The sequence below is a fragment of the Verruconis gallopava genome, assembly GCF_000836295.1.
Source record: "Verruconis gallopava strain CBS 43764 unplaced genomic scaffold supercont1.57, whole genome shotgun sequence".
NCBI classification, from domain to species: domain Eukaryota; kingdom Fungi; phylum Ascomycota; class Dothideomycetes; order Venturiales; family Sympoventuriaceae; genus Verruconis; species Verruconis gallopava.
In genome coordinates, this window is record NW_015622193.1 from 20,969 (window position 1) to 34,379 (window position 13,411).

Sequence of the window (13,411 nt, forward strand, 5' to 3'; positions counted from 1 at the left end):
AAGCATAGCCAATAATGGTTATTGGTCTCGATTTCTTCGATAAGCACACCACGATCCCATATAGGTGAGTTCAACCGATTTACTGCTCTTCCGATTTGCTTAGTAAAACCAGGCAATCTTGTGAACTCCACCTTAGTATAATCAAATCGCTTCGGTACAAAGGTATCGAGGTCACCGGCGTGTGCTTTCAGGCTTATGTCCTCTGATTGAGTTGGTGGTGATGATACATCTGATATAACAATAGATGCGTCTGCAAGTGATGAGGTGGGACTTGATGGTGAGTGTAGTGGTGACTCAACCACCACTACCTCATTTTTAGGTCTTTCAGGATGACGTCTTGAGGCTCGATTGCTTGCCATGGCGGTATACCACTGTTCATGATTGATGGTACTTGGCTTCAGGACGGGCTTATTATGAGCAAGAGCATAGCACAATGATGACATGATGAAATGCGGTGTGATAAGGCAAGTTTGGCATATGTGATGAGAGGTGGCAGATATGCTCACAATTGGCCTAAGCATTAAGCCACCACTATATAATTGGATCATCCGGATGGATTATCCAAATCCACCGCCCAATTTGGATTGTGGCTTATTGGATAAATCCGAATGGATCTATCCAATTAGATCCACCCAATCAGCACACTGTTCGGAGTTCACTTTTCGCCATGGGGATTGTGATACCAGGTTGTGTTTTGGTTTATGGATGGTGCATTGATCGAGCAAAAGGTGGCGTTGCAGTGCCGGTCATTATGCTGTTCTTGCAAGGCGTTGCACAACTTTTTTGTTTCCCTAGCTTGAACACCTATTGCCTAGATGTGATGCAATCTCGATCTTCGGAAGTTGTCGCTGGCAACTACGGGCTGAGGTATATGTTTGGCGCACTTGGAACCGCAGTGTGCTTACCGGGCATCCAAAGCATTGGAGTGGGATGGTTCTCGACCATATCGGCGCTGTTTCTTGTTGTTGTTACAGGCGCTGTTTGTGTGGAAATACGATATGGCCGGACGTGGAGGGAGCGAATCGATGCGAAGAAAAAAGCCGCCCCTACTGTTGCGTGAGACGAATTGTAATCAAGCCTTCGCAGATCACAAGCTTTTTAGAGAAGAGAGATACTAAGAGAACAAGAAAAAACGCCACTTTGAACACGTATTGGATTACTGTTAACCAGGTTGGGACTGGCAAAGGAGAGTCCCCGTTGTCTCGCGGATAACGTTCATCGCTCCAAAGCAAAACCACTTACGTTTTGAAGCTAAATTTTTTCAGTAAGGCTTATATTAGACGCTGGACATCGATAGACGCAGGAATACTCCGAGTCTGAGAGTATTCCCGTCACGTTCATGTCCTGATAGCACTTTTCGGAACCCCGGGTGATCACACATAGCGATTATCGCACATATCATTGACATAGCAAGGCGGTGCCCATCGGGAGAAAAATAATACAAAGTAGGCTGACTTCCCATGTGGCTTGCATCGAAAATTCACGAAACTTCTCCTTTGATGGAATTGAGAGATCAGGGCGGCAGCGGTGTTTCTTATGAAGCAGTGACACCGTGGCGTGAAATGGGGGTTCGTGAGATGTCCTGCGAGGATGAGTAACATACTGAGACCGACATCAGAGCAAAGGTAATGCCCAGCAAGCACATCCTAGAAAACAGTTCTCAATGTAAAATGGGAGATACGTTGAGCATACGTTGTAGAGCTGAAGAAACGAAGATATACAACGGACAACTCATGGTTCAAGAGTCGGGTGAAACAGGCGGACAAGAAAGTACTTCAGGCTTGATGGAAATCGAGTCGCGGACACAGGTGATGGCCTTCGCGTCATGGCGTCATGCTGTGAATCCGATGTACACAGTCTCGTTGAGGCCTCGAGAAAAAAGGCATGGCGGTCAAGGCGGAGACCAGTCCTACCATTCAAGTTAGATGTACGTGGAGGCCCACAGGAATGAGAACGGACATGCAGCTTGGAATCTAGCGGATACTGGTATAGGATTGCTTGGCAAGATCTGATTATCGGATCTAGCCGTTGTCATGGCTGGCTCTTTGAGCGACAGTGCGTAGCGATCAGATTCGAAGCGCAACCCCACCCATGCCAAAGTTCGCTGGTCAAGACAATGCAGGAACGCGGTAGATGTTGCATGGTGTTATGCAGGATCACCATTTTACGCTCAACGCATATCACATGTGCAAGGACGTGAGCATTCATGCTGCCCACCGTAAGATGCTGTTGTCCTTGTGAATCGGCATGTGCACGTGGCTGTCTTTACATGCTTGGCGCAAACAAATCTATTCACGCTGGACGTAAGTCGTCGAGCCCCTTCTTGTGGTTGTTGCTCAGAGGCAGATGAAGTACAATGCAAGGACTTGTTTCGAGTTCATTGGGCACGAACATTGTTCGATAAGCGTACGGTAAGTTACGAAGGGGGTGGTGTTGCTAGCACTGGACAAGAAGAACATGATGATAATGATGACGACGTGAACGAGACGTGATGGTGGTAATGATGGCTGGTGGTGGTGATGGACGGTAGTGATGATGGAAGGTGGTGATGACGATGGTGTTGATGAACATGCCGGGGAAGGCGGTGTAGCAGCGGCGACGAGGAAGGTGCTACGGGTGTCGGAAGGGGTGCTCGATTTCTGCCGGAAGGTGCTGAGGTGGGTTGGCGGGCGAGGTGTGCGGCGGAAGGTGCGGGTGGTTGGCGGTGCTGAGCCGCATGGCGACTTCCTCGGCCACGATTGCCCAACGTTACTCGCTGACGACGGTACAAGTCTGGGCTCTTTGTGCTCTGCAGAGGCGTGGCGAAAACGCAAAGAATAAAGCGAAGCGAATAGAGGTGCACGCGTCTGTTTGGCACATCATTCACAATCACAGGGCAGAGTGTCGTATCATCGCAGCCAAATGATCAGCCGGGCAGGCCTCTCTCGTGCGATTGTGGTGTGACATTCTCGCATTTCCCCTTCTTTTGCTTTTCTGTTCTGCGTCTGCGTCGGCCCACACCCGCAACGAACCCAAGCACAGGCTAGGACGGGCGCTTCTGCCACGCTGATTGGCCGCCCGTCACCTGGGGCTCCGCTTTACATCTCAAAGGAACACTACCAACCTTCGTCACCACCTCCCACCTCCGTTGTCCGCTTGCTCGCTCGAGAACGCCCCTGACGCCGATGCCACACCTCGACATCCTGCGTCACCATCAGGACCCGGCCCTGCGACGCTGATTCGACCCCTTCTTCACCCATCCAGTCGCTCGTTTCCGCTCTCGCGCCACCCTATCCTACGCACTCCCCGCGGCTTGCGCGCCTCCGCCGTCGCCTCTATACTGGCCATGGCAGCCGCCGTGGCTTCGCCGCCCGTGACCGCGGCTGGTTCTTCGCCTAAGATAGCCTCCAAAGACGGAGTGCCCTCGTCTGACCGCATACCCACTCCGCCCACCAGCGAAGACATGAACAAGCATGAAGACGATTCATCTGACTTATCCGACATTGACGATATTGATGGAGACCTGGACGACATTAAGCCGGATCATTACTGGGACGGTGAGAATGGGGGAAAGATACCCGTTTTCAAACCGGTACGTCGTCGGCACTTTCTTCACCAGTGCTTCCATCTTGGCTTGTGCTAAGACGTGACTTGTTCGACGCCGGCAGACTTAACCATTACGTTTCAAGAAGATAGTGCTAATGTTTGTCGCAGACTATGAGTCAGTTCCGCGACTTTGGCAAGTTCATTGCGGCCATCGACGGCTATGGTATGCAGAGCGGCATCGTCAAGGTCATTGCGCCTCAGGAATGGTCAGTTTAGCCCGAAACTCCCATCTACTGCGTCGTCTCAACCGTTTCGCAACTTTCTAACGCTCTTCGTGAAACACATGTGCTTTTCACTCTCCCAGCTTCAACTTCAGAAGGACAATAGTGAACGAAGACTAACCAAACAGCAGGCGCGACTCCCTTGGCCCTCTCGACGAAGCCGTCAAGAGTATTCGTGTCAAGAATCCCATTACCCAAGAATTCGCTGGCACTCACGGCACGTACACGCAAGCCAACATAGAGAAACAACGTTCGTATAACCTTCCACAGTGGAAGGCACTCTGCGAGGAGAGCAACCACAGAACCCCCCCAAGAAAAGGCGACCGCCGCAAGGAAGCGGACGCAGCCAAGGCCGCCAGACCTCCACGTTCTGCTGCCGCCGCAACATCGAACGACGGAAGTAAACGCAAACAAGGTCGAGCTCGTCGAGCTGCTGTCAAGGAAGAAGATGTGCCTCAAGACAGCATAGAGAGCGACACCCCGCAGGTACCTCCCACGCCAACATCGCCCAACCAAGGTCAGGACGGGGAGGAAGTGGAGGCGAACCACGCATCAGACGACAAGTCGGACATCAAAGCACGTGGTAGGGCACGCAAAGGAGCAGGACGGAACTCAACGCCAAAGTCAACTGTTGTGAGCAATGGTCGTCAGCCAAGAGCCACTAAAGACGTAAAGAAATCGGTAGCCTCGCGCCGACTCCATAATCAGTCCGAGACCTGGGAAGTTGATGAAGAGGCTTTCAAGGGGTTCAATTACCGTCTCGAGAACGTCGAGCAGTTTGACGTTGAGCGATGCAAGGAGCTCGAAGAAACCTACTGGAAGACAATCAATTTTGGTACACCCATGTATGGCGCGGATATGCCTGGCTCACTATTCAATGACTCGGTGACAAGCTGGAATGTGGCCCACCTGCCCAACCTGTTGGATGTGCTCGGCACCAAGGTGCCTGGGGTCAACACCGCTTACCTTTATCTCGGCATGTGGAAAGCTACTTTTGCCTGGCACTTGGAGGACGTCGACTTGTACAGCATTAATTACATCCACTTTGGTGCTCCCAAGCAATGGTACAGCATCAGCCAAGCCGACGCTCGCAAATTCGAGAATGCGATGCGATCTCTTTGGCCGCAAGACTACAAGCACTGTGACCAATTTTTGCGCCACAAGACGTATCTCATCTCTCCCGACAAGCTTAAGTCACAGTTTGGAATTCAAGTCAACCGACTTGTTCATTACGAGGGTGAGTTTGTGATTACATATCCTTATGGTTACCACTCCGGATTCAATCTCGGTTACAATTGCGCCGAGTCCGTCAACTTCGCGACAGAGGATTGGCTTAACTATGGGCGCATAGCGAAAAAGTGTTTGTGTGAAGCGGACAGTGTTTGGGTTGATGTGAACGAGATTGAACGCAAGCTACGCGGTGAACCGACCCCGGAGTACTACGAGGTCACCGATGATGAAAGCGATGACGAGGAAGAAGTACTGCCAACTCCACCCCCAAGCTTGAAAGGCGCAAAGAGCACTGCGGCCAAGAAGCGCAAACGGCCAGCCAAAGAAGCCAAGAGCGCCGAGAGCCGCAAGACAAAACGAATCAAACTTCGCATTCGTACAGCGGGCAAAGAGCCTTGTATTCTTTGTCCCAATGAGGCAGCTTGGGACCAGTTGCTGTTTACCGACAATGGTAAACAGGCACATCTCACGTGCGCACGATACACACCAGACGTGTATATCCGACAGGATCCTGCGACGGGTAAGGACATGGCTTGTAACGTCTCACACATCGATAAGGCACGACTCGACCTCAAGTGCAACTATTGTCGCTCAAAGAAGGGCGCAAAAGTCCAGTGTGCTGCAACAAAATGTACTCGTAGCTTCCACGCGACTTGTTTGGCGTCCGCTGGCGTTCTGGTCGACGAGGGACCTGTACCTACATGGGACGAGCAAGGCGTGGAGTATTTCGAAATTGGTCAGGACTTCCGATGCCGGTTCCACCGACCACGACGGCCCAAAAATCATGACGGCAAGCTAGGTGAGAGTCTGGAAAATAGCAAGCTCATTAACAAGTTCGCACGAAACCTGGAGAAGGGTACGCTGATCCAAGCGCAAACTCTGGACAGTGATATTTTCGCTGGCGTGGTTGTTGAGAACCGACCAAGCGAATCAACCGTAGTTATTGCTATCGAGCCAGAAGGGTACGAAGCGTCCACTCACACTGACTCCAACGCTGATATAATTCGCAGGCTTGACTTGGTCGAAGTTGAGTATAAATACATTCTTGTCCTAGATCCAGAACAATCTCAGCGGCCGAAACCCTCTCCCGACGCCCTTCCCCTACCCGATAGGAAGAAGCTAGACCGCAGTGAATTCAGTACAGGCAACAGGCAGGATGGCGTGCCTTCGAAAGGCGATCCATTCATGGATCCGGAAGCCGAACAGGTTTGGGAAGAGTTCAACGCCGTACATCGCTCTGAGCTCAAGAATCCGGCTCAAAAGAATGTCAACATGTCCAATCCTGAGGGCGTGTGGTATTATCTCGGGAAGGGAAGCACGGACGCGAAGGCACAGTTCACGCACGACCTGGCCATACAAGTACACAATCCGAAGAGTAACTTCTTAGACACAGTCAGAGAACTGCCTCAAAGAGTCAACTACACGCCTCAGCGAACCGGCTTTGGATCACATGGTGTGACCTACGTGCCTGGACCGAATGGTGTTGGCCTTGCCCAGCGACCCCCACTGCAACCGCGACCCAGCACGGACAAGCCATATCAATATAAACCGAAACAAGAGGTGCAACCGAATATCTTCAAGGCAACCTTCACATGGCACTCGAGCACTAGCGGACCCACTCAGCAATTTTCGAAATTTGCCTCCTCAACTTACACACCGTCCCCAGTATCAAAACTATCACAACAATCTTCTACTACGCCTCCAACAAGGCCCCACTATTCTCCTCCAGGTGCTTCGTACTTGCAGTCAAAACCAGGTCCGGTTGTGGGAAATAACGCGTCATCTGTCGGTGGGGGCACCAGCCTGTATCAGCAGGCGGAGAGACGCTACTCCCATCAACAATCATATCAACATTTCGCCGCTTCAGGCCCAACACCGACACTCACTCGTAGCCCAGCTGTCTCCATATCATCTACTTCAGCGGCGTCTAAAAGTGTACCAAAGACCAAATCCGTCGAATACATTGAGCACATATCGAAATACCCGTACTTACGAAATGCATACGCAAGAAGACCAGAGAAATATTGTAGCCCGTACGCGAACAGCTTTGGATTTGGTGCTGAATACGAGATGAAATTGCAACGTGGTTTGGCAGCCCGCACATATGCCGCGCAGGCGAAGGCCGAAACTGCGGGAAGATCGACTTATTGTCCCAATGGAGGCACACAGCAATTTCCACAATATCAATCCTCTCAGGATTTCCAACAGGTCTTGTCACGTGAAGATGAGAGCGCTCGTCCTTGCGCAGGCTCTGGCTGGACACATCCTTTGGAAAAGATTGGTCCTTCCGCGAAGCCGCAAATCTCAACCAAGGAGCAGCACGAGCAGGAGAATGATTCGAACACGCCGCCACCCATCGCCGCCTCTTGCCCTGGATTCGGTATATTAAAGGCTGAGGAGTCAATACCAAAAGATCATGATCCTTCGCTGCAAGTTTCCCTTGCAAAGATGCGAAAAACATCGGAACCGAGCCCAGCAAGACCTGATTACAGTCCTATTAGCGAAAGTGCTACCCCTTCTCTTACAGCGGACGTAAAAACTCCTATTGGATTGGGGCTCAATGGGATCTCATGAGAAACATCGGTTTAAGCCGTGATGCACAGAGAGTCGAAACTATACCTCATTCACGATGTAGCCTTTTTGGCATTCCTAGTTTCTTTTGCTTCTCGTTTGCTCCTAGGATTTTACGGCTCGCGAATGTCTCGGCTCTGTATAATGGGAAGGACGCGTAAACGAGGACATACAAGGCGCTTGATACTGGCTATTTCTCTGTACAAATATTCCTGAATAGAATTGTAGCCCACTAGGTTTCAATTTTCTGTCTTTATAGAAACTTTCACGCTCGCCCTGTGCTACATGTGATTGCTCCGTCGACAACCAGTTCAGCACCTGTAACGTACTTTGCATTGTCGCTCGCGAGGAACACGACAGAGTTTGCTACATCAAAACTTGTTCCCATTTTACCTGTCGGGCATTGAGCATCTCTCTTCTTGACCATGCCTGCCACATCGCCCTCTGCGTACTTGTCCGCAAGGACGGAGATGAGCGCACTATGTATTAAACCAGGCACAACCACATTCAGCCTAATGCCTTTTGGCGCGTACATCACAGCCGTCGTGCGTGTGAACTGGATCACGGCGGCCTTCATGCTAGCGTATGCCACCTGTGGCTTCCCCACGTATCTCAACCCAGCGATGGACGAAATGTTGATGACAACTCCAGATCCTTGCGCCTCCATTTGAGGCAACACATAGTGGCAAGTGAGATAGACACTTTTGATGTTGACATCCATCTGCGCGTCCCACGTGGCTTCATCCATCTCCGCTGGCCCTCCTTTCATGCTCATGCCCACATTGTTGACAAGTACATCTATTCTGCCATGGAGGTTCATGCACGCCGCGATCAAGCGCTTCACGTCCTCGGCAACAGTCACGTCAGCCTGGACAACGTCGCAGCAACCATCGCCAAATTCGTTGATGAGACGCGTCCGCGTGGCCTGCGCAGATTCACGATTTAGGTCACAGCCGAACACCTTCGCACCGTTGGAGCAAAAGATGCGCGCAGTCGCCGCGCCGTTACCCCACAGCGAGGGGTCTCCTGTTTGACCAATACCTGTGAGGAGAACGATTTTGCCTCTAAGACTGGGATATATCGTCCCATCGCTCTCAGGAACGGAATTGACGTTTAGTGCCATCAAGAAGCCAACGCCCTATCATGATTTTAGCCGTGAATTGTTGAGCTTCTAGGGTGTTGCACATGGCCGTGTCAGGTTACCCGCCCCTAGGAAAGAGGGAGAAGGGGGAAAAAGATTTCGCATTTGGTAGGACCAGAGAAGAGGGATAAGCCTCGTACCTTTCTCTTTCTAATTTGTATAGTATCGCAAAGTTGTGGTAACGATGTACTGCTACCGGCTCCTACAGCCGACTCTAAGAGTGGGTATTCTTTGATCGCCTCTAACCTTCCCCGCACCCAGATCATCCGAGTAAACGACTGGTTAGCTGCCGCTTGCCCAGGTTGTTCAATGTTCCTATTGACCATGCTTTTACCCCTTATCTCAGTGAGAATAATGACAATAATTATAATCAAAATAATCATAAGAGTCAAACGGAAGAAGAAAAAGGAAATTTATATATATATATATATAAAATAAAGTGAGAGAGAGAGAGAGAGAGAGAGAGAGAAAGATCGGTTTTCATTCTGCAAACCTTATGGGAATAAGGAATAATACCTGTGAAAGATGGACTACATGCGACATTTAGCTACAGTTATTTCTATCGCTCGCAGTCTTCGGTCGAGGGCGGCGATGTACAGTTATATTCACGAGCGATAGCAAGATCGATTGCAGCACATGATTCTTGAATTCCTAATTTCGGTTTCAATTCTAGTACTTGTACTACCGTAGTGGTTAGCTCGATGGCCAAACAAAGTAGATCATCTCATTGTTCGCAACTCGTGCACGCGCTATTGAAATCACCAGTGATGTTCACGGAGTTTAGATTCCTAAGCACTGCAAAGCTCGGCAGGCGTCGAACATTCATTTTGCTTGAATATATTGTCGGTCGCATTTGTGAAGATCCCTATGTCGATATCGTTGTTACGAAAAATATTGTGTTCGATGAGATTTCCGGAGGCAAGGCTGTCTGGTGGACTGTCCGAAAGTATGAGACCGAAGCCAGTGCCTTTGTTCTTTTGGTTCTCAACAACATTTCCGGTGATTTTAGCGTCAGATGCGCCAAAGACAATGATACCTCCGGTCGCAAATTCTGGGGAGCTCAACGGGCAACCAGGATTGATCGAGCTGATGTGATTGTGGGTAAAGGTAATGTCTTTGATGCCTGGGTCGAGGAAAGCACCGACGCAATTGTTCGTTGCCGTGTTACCCGTGACCACAGAACCCTCAGTCTGAAGGCAGAATGCAATCAGATACCCAGAGACATAATTATCGCGATATTCTGCAGGAGAAACATCGTCCATGCACATGCCGATGAATAAGATAGCGTCCGTAGTCATGACTGTGTTTCCGGCCGCATGAGTATTCAGGGAGCCTACGGTCAAAAAGCCGTAAGGTCCCCCATCGTACAGAGTGTTCCTGTACACCATCGAATCTTTCGCTCCGACCAGCGCAATGTTCAAGCCCGTAAAGCCATGGATCTCAAAACCGGTGATCGAAACGCCCTCAACATAGCTTCCGACCGAAAGCACCTTGCGATGCTCCTGAACAAAGTCTGCAAGAACTATATCACTACCGGAGACACAGATTCCGGCCTCAGTGTCATTGCCCGCAAGGCCAGAACAGATGTTGGAGGTGGGCGTGGTGGGTGGTTTTAGTATGACACCATTCCCACGCAGAGCTATCCCGCTTTTGCTGATCGTTAGCTGCTCCTCATAGGTACCAGGCCCAACAATTATGCAGGAGCCTGGAGGCGCTGAGTCGATCGCGGCTTGAATCGATTGGCCATTCTCAACATGGATGGATTCACCGTGAGTTGCTGATGCAGTCGTGCCAAGCACCACTAATGTTACAGACAAAATAACAGATAGCATGGCTGCGTCGTTAGGATAAAAAAAAGGTCGTGTCAGCTACACGAAACGACGAAAGCTTGACCAACAACTGCTTCCTTTAGTACTCAGTAAGCGAAAATCGAATTCTTCTCTTTCATCATCATGTTCTCACGCAGCCAAGCCTCTATGAGCATCGCAGAAACCAATTCTAGCGAGTACGAGAAGCCTAGGAAGGCTGGAAGCGAAAAGTAAGAAATCAAAAGCGGCTTTTTTGCTGAAAAGCGGATTTCTCCATTTGCTCGGCATTTGAACAATCGGATTTCTTTGACGTGTCCAACATACGCAGCGAAAACCCCGGAATATACCGTACCCCGCTGAGTTGATCCATACTCAGCCGCACATCAACGCATCCGCCAATCATCTTTGGCATAAGGCGAGCAGACAGCTTTGTTTAACCTGAAAAAGCAGAGTTGAAACCAGAATCAATCGAGGCAAAGTTTTTGTAGTCTTTTCGTGGATTCCTGGTTGAGCCGTTCAACTCAACGCAAGCAACAAACTGTTCAACCGGTAAAGATCATGCTAGCTCTCAAAGGTCTAGAACACAAAAGATTGGCTGTAAGGATTCAACTCCGTCGGTACCTCGACATGATAGCCGTTGCTTCTCGTCATGGGTGCCCTGAAATGTCGCTGGGCTAGATGGGGCCAAAACTTCGCTGCTCGAGATGTTAGAACTGTAACTTCGTACTTCCTCGGGCACAGCCCAGCGTCGAGTGCACCATGTTGAAATCTCTTTACACGTCAAGTCAGAATATAGTGCCGCTTGGTTGCTGAATTGTGGGTTCACGCACGGCGTTCATTTTAGAGTGGAAGATGGTGTCCAATCCGCAACCTGAGACCCAAAGAGCAAAACGGGATAGTCGCGAAAGATAAAGTTGACGATAAAGAGCCTTTCTTAGCTAACTGACATTTCATGCAGCCATACCGAGTATGGAATAAAGCTCAGTCTTGTGAAAGCTTGCCTGAAAAGCCAAGCAAAATTAGCCAGGTGAATGTCACCAGATATGTCATTGCCTCAGTCTGAGGTTGGACTATCGCTGACCAGTCAGGAGCTGGTGGCGTTCCAAGACTTCCGCCCCCATGCCAAGAGGTACTTTGTAAGAGCTTGTGATCTTTCTGCGTCTGCTGCATATGGTCGTGGAAGCGATCCAGCCTTGGGCAACCATGCGTGTTGTTTCTGGGCATGGAACAAGCCGAGAGGAACATGTGGGCAGAGAAAATGACAGGAACGTAAGGCTTTCGCCCATTTCAACGCCTTGATTGTCGAGAGATCATTCTTGCGCGTTTCGCCCCAACTGCAAAAATGATTCTCACAATCTCCCTTTTGCTTTTACTACTATTTCGACATGGCCACGCTCAGCCGGGTCCTACAGGCAGTGAACAGAGTGACAGTGGAACCAATCAAGTGACTGTCACATCGGTCAGCACGCTGGCAATTGTCATTCTTCCGTCATACAACTCATCTTCCTATACGCCCACGACTTCCTCGTCGTCGATAACATCAACCGTCTCAACAACTTCGACCCTTGCGCTTCCTACAGTTCCGTTCACGGGCCAGGCAATTCTCACCGGAGTCTGCGATATACCACAGTATACACCGCTGGCTTTGCAGGGGGGTGCAGTAATCGAAGTACCGCTTGTAGGATGCAGCGATGATAGACCTGAATGCTGCCCGTCCTTGTCCCCGCCCGAATCCGACAACAGCTCCAGCACGAGCGTTACATCGTCATCATCATCATCATCATCATCATCATCATCAACTACCACAGAACATGTGGTCACAGGTATAATCTCAAAGCTCAGTGCGTCGCCTCTCAGCATATGCCCTGATGATTTTATCGATATTGATCCGGTATGCTGTCCAAGGTATGTCTGAGTACATGGCTTCTGTTTCACCAGAGTTCTTAACACGTCCAGGGGATATTCCCTCTACCCGCAAGTCCTCATTGGCGGCATCACACCCTGTTACAGCATGCTAACAACGGCAATGCCCCTGCCCGGATCCGTATCCAGCTCTATTGTATCTGCAGCCGCGCAGACTGCCTTGACTGCTGCAACTGTCTCTGTCATTGTCAATCAAGTGTACGCTCTTGGTCTTCCTTGCGCGGATGAACCCTCGGGATCTGGTGGCTTAAGCAAGGGTGAAAAAATCGGTATTGGAGTAGGGGCTGGCGTCGGGGGCATTATACTTTTCGCTCTGCTGTTCATAGCGGGTATGTTCGTTCACAAGTCAATTCTGAGAAGAAAACAGCGGAAAGCTTCTTCGGCATCCCAAATACAAGACGACAAGAACGAGGCCCCAAAACTCTATTCGACAACTTCGACAGCGGGAATGGCGGCGCCTTCGTCGCCGCAAATGTCACATAACCTCCCCAATGCCATGATGTACGGGTTTCCCCCATATGCCAACTACAACGCGGATGGGGCTCATACCAGTTGGATGTCTCACTCAACTGGGCCTCCGCAATACAGGCCGCCAACGGTCGAAATCGAAGCGCAGCCGATATTCGAGGCTGATGCTGACGCAAAAGTGGCAAGCTTGCCGGGTAACGAGCCTCCTCTCAGTAGCGAGAGCCGTTTCCCGCTCCGAAATAGCGTTGGAAATACAGTCAGGCAGTAAGGAGCTCAACGATCCAATGTGTCAATGTTAAAAGTACTACGTTCTCTTTTTAATGTAGTTCTCCGTTTAATATTTCATAGCATTCTAAAGACATTGCTGTTGAAACCCGAGATTGTGATCGCAATTTACAGCCACACATGGATTGCCAGAGTGGAAAGCATGTCCAACTTGAAGAGAGGCCGAGGGGATCGCCGTC

General features: G+C 50.2%; 5 protein-coding genes across 8 annotated transcripts; 3 read left to right on the forward strand and 2 right to left on the reverse strand.

Moving 5' to 3' along the window:
* PV09_09184 lies at positions 1–1,199 on the forward strand. Of its 2 annotated transcripts, XM_016363190.1 has the most exons (3): positions 1–64; positions 113–464; positions 519–1,199. In XM_016363190.1, exon 3 carries the CDS (start codon positions 668–670, stop codon positions 1,058–1,060), a length of 393 nt encoding a protein of 130 aa, XP_016208948.1. In that variant the 5' UTR covers positions 1–64; positions 113–464; positions 519–667; the 3' UTR covers positions 1,061–1,199. The 2 variants fall into 2 exon arrangements, with proteins under 2 accessions (XP_016208948.1, XP_016208947.1); XM_016363189.1 differs by having other exon boundaries at positions 113–1,199.
* A 1,922-nt stretch (positions 1,200–3,121) lies between these two features.
* PV09_09185 (uncharacterized protein) lies at positions 3,122–7,869 on the forward strand. Its single transcript, XM_016363191.1, has 4 exons — positions 3,122–3,571; positions 3,694–3,791; positions 3,938–5,998; positions 6,047–7,869. The coding sequence occupies exons 1-4, from the start codon at positions 3,326–3,328 to the stop codon at positions 7,608–7,610; spliced, it is 3,969 nt and encodes a 1,322-aa protein (XP_016208949.1). The 5' UTR covers positions 3,122–3,325; the 3' UTR covers positions 7,611–7,869.
* A 3-nt stretch (positions 7,870–7,872) lies between these two features.
* PV09_09186 (uncharacterized protein) lies at positions 7,873–9,074 on the reverse strand (the record flags this gene model as incomplete). The annotated part of the gene is made up of 2 exons (XM_016363192.1): positions 7,873–8,745; positions 8,889–9,074. The coding sequence occupies 2 exons, from the start codon at positions 9,072–9,074 to the stop codon at positions 7,873–7,875; spliced, it is 1,059 nt and encodes a 352-aa protein (XP_016208950.1).
* Positions 9,075–9,408: 334 nt separating this feature from the next.
* Positions 9,409–11,594, reverse strand: PV09_09187. Of its 3 annotated transcripts, XM_016363194.1 has the most exons (3): positions 11,387–11,594; positions 11,315–11,327; positions 9,409–11,251 (listed from the first exon to the last, which is right to left on the reverse strand). In XM_016363194.1, exon 3 carries the CDS (start codon positions 10,578–10,580, stop codon positions 9,537–9,539), a length of 1,044 nt encoding a protein of 347 aa, XP_016208952.1. In that variant the 5' UTR covers positions 10,581–11,251; positions 11,315–11,327; positions 11,387–11,594; the 3' UTR covers positions 9,409–9,536. The 3 variants fall into 3 exon arrangements, with proteins under 3 accessions (XP_016208952.1, XP_016208953.1, XP_016208951.1); XM_016363195.1 differs by lacking the exon at positions 11,315–11,327; XM_016363193.1 differs by having other exon boundaries at positions 9,409–11,327.
* Positions 11,595–11,732: 138 nt separating this feature from the next.
* PV09_09188 (uncharacterized protein) lies at positions 11,733–13,324 on the forward strand. Its single transcript, XM_016363196.1, has 2 exons — positions 11,733–12,461; positions 12,513–13,324. Exons 1-2 carry the CDS (start codon positions 11,899–11,901, stop codon positions 13,213–13,215), a joined length of 1,266 nt encoding a protein of 421 aa, XP_016208954.1. The 5' UTR covers positions 11,733–11,898; the 3' UTR covers positions 13,216–13,324.
* The last annotated feature ends 87 nt before the right edge of the window (positions 13,325–13,411 follow it).